The sequence below is a fragment of the Oncorhynchus mykiss genome, chromosome 8, assembly GCF_057628025.1.
Source record: "Oncorhynchus mykiss isolate SJ-2025 chromosome 8, ASM5762802v1, whole genome shotgun sequence".
Lineage (NCBI taxonomy): Eukaryota > Metazoa > Chordata > Actinopteri > Salmoniformes > Salmonidae > Oncorhynchus > Oncorhynchus mykiss.
The window spans coordinates 10,966,501-10,972,500 of NC_143029.1; the positions used below are offsets into that span (position 1 = coordinate 10,966,501).

Genomic DNA, 6,000 nt, shown 5'->3' on the forward strand with positions numbered 1-6,000 from the left:
TCTCTCTCCCTCTCACTCCCCTTTCTCTCTCTCTCTCCCTCTCACCCCCCCCCCTTCTCTCATGAAAGTATATATTCCAGGGTTCCGTGTGGCTGTGTGTTCCCCAGCAGAGAAGTCGTCATGTCTACTGTCTTCTCCTGTCTGGTGAAAACGTGGCATGGGAACCGCTACTAATGGTACCCTAACACACATAAACAGGGCATGATTCCTTCCCCAGCCTGGCATTGCTCTTCCTCTGTTTTCACACTGAAATAACTCAGAAATAACCCCCTGAGGTGATTTCAGTGACTTGGTGTGTGTTTAGTGGTGTTGTGGGGTGTGCGAAAGGAACTTTCAGCGGTTGGAGTGGTAAACGTCACACGAAGTTGAGCCACAAACAAACATTTAAAGGACTTAACTAACTGTTGTCTCTGGACGTGTGTAACCATGTCTTTTCCAACTGTTATACTCTAAGCTTTTATGGATGTGTATATTTGTAATAAGGAAAACTCAGGCCTCTAAGACAGAGTGGCAGATGGTAGAATGAATTAGGTTTAATAATAGCAAAAAGGGAACAACAATCCACATCATAGCAGAAGATTGTTGCAGTCTTAGACTGAAACACAGCGGGTACCGTATATACTTGATACATAATGGTGCAATACAATTCCTATGTGTGTATACATTCATGTGAATCGTCAGTGTGTCCTCGGTCCTTGGACCTTCAGTAACTAGCTCTGTCGTCGATCATTATCATCAGATATATGAGAACAATTTATTATAACAGACAGAATCAAGTCTAGAGACAATCAGCCCACACCTTCACACTATAGACGTTTGTTATCATTTCCCCATCACAATATGAATTCTGAATTCTAGGATCATTTCATTGTCCTTCCAATGATCTTTGTTCACTTTATTCTACGTTACTGATACCACGGATACTTACTTCTTACCTGGTACTAGAGGAATGGTTGTGGAATTATAATGGATACCTTCTGGTACTTTCTTCAAAGAATATAACTGGTAACTAACTACCCGTTTTTCATAGTGGTGCTTGATAGACTGATTCCTAGAGAAAGAGTAATTCAATGTTGTAATTCCTAAGTTATTATTGTGTAATGACTGTTTTAACCATTTTTAAAGTAAATCAGAGGTCATTTCTTCACTGTAAAATTGAAGGTACATTTTGTGTTATTGTTTTCTTTTACGGTGTGCTGCTCTGCCCTGCCTTACAATATATCAACATCTGTGTGACACGAGGTTGATGTATCAAATACTGTACACAATAACATACCAACACATTATTGGCCTGGATGTCACTTCAGACAGAGTTGAATATCATAGTTTGCCAGAATGAACAGAAGAAAAGTTTTACCCCAAAATAGGTATGTATCCTGATAAAAAGCAACAACAAAAATATGAAAAACCAAAGTGATGGGGGAAATCCAAGTGGAAAGGAACAGAGTGAATTGAATTTTTAAAAATGTTAATTTCATGCAAGGAGTTACTTGTAACCGGACACCTGTACTATATATAGCAGCTCTGAGAGCTGGGAAGTTAAGAGGGCTTCCTGTTTCCTGGGCGAGTGCACATCCTTCTGGGACTCAGAGCAAGAGGAGTGGATTTGAACTACAGAGATCTTGAAAAGGTACGATTGAATGATGATCATATATTCTATAGTATTTTGGACATTTTTGCAAACGTTTAGGCACCTTTGTATTTTTCCTATCCTCTGCAGGTAAACATGAACATCCTACTGGTCCTGGTTCCTCTGCAGTTACTGGCTGTACCATCACTTTCTGTGAGTGCTACTTATTTCATTTGATGTGTTGCTTGGGTTTAAAAAAACATACAGGGGAATAATGATGAATGAGAAAGTTACAGACTCACCAATACAATACCCCCCCCCCCCCCCAAAAAAAATACTAACATCCCTTGTTATTGTATTTGATTTTTGATAAAAAATTGTACTACCCTGTTGCCCATAGCACAGGGTAACACTGAACACATTATTAAGAAACGCTCTCTTACCCAGACGGGCTCATTTTTCTAACTTTGATCACTAATAATCAGTTTAATTAGAGAGTGCTCTTCTCAACCATTGATGGCCTGATAAATCCTACCCCCGCAGATCTATGTGAACTTTCCTCCACATCTAAATGTGATGAGTTTGTGGCATATTTCAGAGTTAAAATAACCAACATTAGGCTGGGTATCAGTCAAGATCTGATGAGAAGTTTGATGATATGTCCTCTAACCTAGCACGCAAAGGCACTATGGATTTATTTTCCCTGGCTGACACAGACATGCTCAGGAAAGTGATATCACGACTTAAGTCCTCTACCTGCCTTCTCGATCCTATCCCCACCACCTTCTTCAAAACTGTTTTGAATTGCATATCTGAAAAATACAAGCTATTGTTACAGGCGTTTTCCCCACTGCACTTAAAACTGCTATGGTGAAACCCCTTCGGAAGAAAAGTAATCTAGATTCTTCAGCTCTTAGCAAATTTCAGCCAATCTCCAACCTTCCCTTCTTAAGCAAAATTCTGGAGAAATTAGTGTTCAATGAGCTAAAGTATTTTTTAAGTGCCAACCGTATTTAAAATAAAATCCAATCAGGTTTCCTACACACCACAGCATAGAAACAGCCTTATTTACAGTGTTACGTGATCTTAGAGTCAACACAGATGCCAAACACCTGTCTGTCCTTGTACTCTTAGATGTAAGTGCTCCATTCAACACTGGGGACCATGCTGTGCTTCTGGACAGACTGGAGAGGTGGGTTGGTCTCTCCGGTCCAGTTCGAAATTGGTTTAGGACCTATTTAACCGGTCGAGAGTTTTATTTTTGTCACATTTTGGACTCGATACTGTTCAGTTTATATGTGTTACCCCTTGGCAGCGTTATCAGAAAGCACAGCATTGACTTTCCCTGCTAAGCAGATAATACACAACTTTACATTTCTGTGTCACCAGAGGATTTTTAGCTCCATGGATAAATTATTAGGGATTTAAATACTTGGATGGCTGACAACTTCCTATAGCTAAATCAAGACAAGGTACTTTTTGTTGGAGCCAAAGCACAGAGAGAGAATCTGGCCACAAATGTTAATTCACAGGCAATAAAAGATCAAAAACTAACTAAAAAACCTAGGTGTTATTTTAGATTCTGAACTCCATTTCGAATCACACATTAGAAATATGACCAAAATACTTTTTTACCACCTGAGGAACATTGCCAAGGTGTGGCTGTTTCGCTCTCAGGCTGATACAGAGAGATTCATCCATGCTTTTATTACAAGCAGGCTTGACTATTATAATGCTTTTCTGTCTGGTCTACCCAAGAAAGTAATTTGTCAACTGTAAAACAAACAGTGACCGAGACCAGACTGAGCTCACACACCTCTGGTTTTAAGGTCTCTGTACTGTAAAACATACAGAATGCTGCAGCATGGGTAGTGACCGAGACCAGACTGAGCGCACACACCACTGGTTTTAAGGTCTCTGCACTGGCTGCCTTTAGAATTCATTTTAAGATTATTCTATTGGTTTTTAAATCCATCCAGGATTGTGCACCTCAATACATGTTAGACATACTTTTTAAGTTATGTTCCCAGTAGGTCCCTTAGGTCCTCCGGAACTGGCCTTTTTAAACTATCCAAATGCCTTGGACCAAGAGGCATGGAGAGGCAGCCTTTAGTTACTATGCCCCCAGCATCTGGAATAGCCTGCCAGAGAACCTGAGGGGGACCAAGAGGCATGGAGAGACAGCCTTTAGTTATTATGCCCCCAGCCTCTGGAATAGCCTGCCAGAGAACCTGAGGGGGACCAAGAGGCATGGAGAGACAGCCTTTAGTTATTATGCCCCCAGCCTCTGGAATAGCCTGCCAGAGAACCTGAGGGGGACCAAGAGGCATGGAGAGACAGCCTTTAGTTATTATGCCCCCAGCCTCTGGAATAGCCTGCCAGAGAACCTGAGGGGGACCAAGAGGCATGGAGAGACAGTCTTTAGTTATTATGCCCCCAGCCTCTGGAATAGTCTGCCAGAGAACCTGAGGGGGACCAAGAGGCATGGAGAGGCAGCCTTTAGTTATTATGCCCCCAGCCTCTGGAATAGCCTGCCAGAGAACCTGAGGGGGACCAAGAGGCATGGAGAGACAGCCGTTAGTTATTATGCTCCCAGCCTCTGGAATAGTCTGCCAGAGAACCTGAGGGGGACCAAGAGGCATGGAGAGACAGCCTTTAGTTATTATGCCCCCAGCCTCTGGAATAGTCTGCCAGAGAACCTGAGGGGGACCAAGAGGCATGGAGAGACAGCCTTTAGTTATTATGCCCCCAGCCTCTGGAATAACCTGACAGAGAACCTGAGGGGGGCTGAAACTGTGAACATATTAAAACACATTTTTAGATTTGCTTTTCCTCAGGGTGCTTTTTAGTTCAGTTTGTCATTCTTTAGTTTTTTATCTCGTGTTTTTTGTGTAGTAAATTATTTCAGCTTTATTTTCATTGTTTTTTTAAATATTTTTGTTCCTGTAAAGCACATTGGGTTGATGTATGAATAAAGCTTGACTTCATTTGATTTGATGGTGAGAGGTTAGCATGTCTTGGGGGTATGATATTTGTGCTTCTGTAACTTTCTCACTCATCATTATTCTCAATACGTTTAAGGCTAATATGTAATCAAGGTAGCATCCACAATAACGTAGAAGTGTTTAGAAACATGTTCTGTTCTTATTTACAATAAAAGTGACCCCAAAATGACACAATACATGATTCACCATTAATTTCTATTGGGCACAAAATGATCCAGAACACAACCAAAACAAACAGCAAATCCATCCAACAAGTTTGTAGTCACAAGCTAAACCATAAGCTTGATGTAATCATTGCGTGCTAGGAGTATGGGAACAAACACTTAACATTTAACTATACTGAACAAAAATATAAATACAAAATATAAAGTGTTGGTTTCATGTGCTGAAATAAAAGATCCCAGATATGTTCCATGTTTTCCAGAAATGTTGTGCACAAATTTACAAATTTGTTTACATCCCTGTTAGCGAGCATTTCCCCTTTGCCAAGATAATCCATCTACCTGACAAGTGTGGCATATCAAGAAGCTGATTAAACAACATGATCATTACACAGGCGCACCTTGTGCTGGGGACAATAAAAGGCCACTATAAAATGTGCAGTTTTGTCACACAACAACAATGCCACATATGTCTCAAGTTTTCAGAGATCGTGCAATTAGCATAGTGACTGCAAGAATGTCCAACCTCCAACGTCGTTTGGAGAATTTGGCAGTACGTCCAGCTGGCCTCACAACCGCAAACCACGTGTAACCACGCCAGCCCAGGACCACGTGTAACCACGCCAGCCCAGGACCTCCACATCCAGCTTCTTCATTTACGGGATCGTCTGAGAACAGCCACCCAGACAGCTGATGAAACTGAGGAGTATTTCTGTCTGTTATAAAGCCCTTTTGTGGGGAAAGACTCTGATTGGCTGGGCCTGGACAACCCATGGCTGTGCCCCTGCCCAGTCATGTGAAATCCATAGGTTACGGCCTAATGAATTTATTTCAATTGACTGATTTCCTCATATGAACTGTGTAAATCAGTAAAATCGTTGAAATTATTGCATGTTGGTTTATATTTTTGTTCAGTATACTTAAATACACATATAAGTGATTTTTTTCCCAAGACTTTTGGTCCCCTAAAATGGGGGGATTATGTACAAAAAGTGCTGTAATTTAAAACAGTTCACCCGATATGGATGAAAATACCCTCAAATTAAAGCTGACTATCCGTACTTTAACCTCATGATCATTGTAACATTTAAAATCCAAAGTGATGGAGTACAAAGCCAAAACAACAATACATGTGTCGCTTTCCCAACACTGTTGGAGCTCATCTATATATCAATGTTATACAAAGCAGATTTTCCGTGAGGTCCTCAAGGGAAGACAACAAAAACAAACCGGAAATACATATGATGCTCTAATACTACTACGT

The 6,000-nt window shown here is 40.9% G+C and overlaps 1 protein-coding gene across 1 annotated transcript in view; it reads left to right on the forward strand.

Annotated features, from left to right (window-relative positions):
• Nucleotides 1–1,407: 1,407 nt before the first annotated feature.
• LOC110529355 (papilin) overlaps nt 1,408–6,000 on the forward strand; it is a 16,195-nt gene continuing 11,602 nt past the window's right edge. Inside the window, exons 1-2 of the mRNA XM_036984735.2 lie at nt 1,408–1,630; nt 1,721–1,783. Coding sequence (XP_036840630.1) covers nt 1,727–1,783 — 57 coding nt within the window. The 5' untranslated portion in view covers nt 1,408–1,630; nt 1,721–1,726. The remainder of the gene's footprint in view (nt 1,631–1,720; nt 1,784–6,000) is intronic.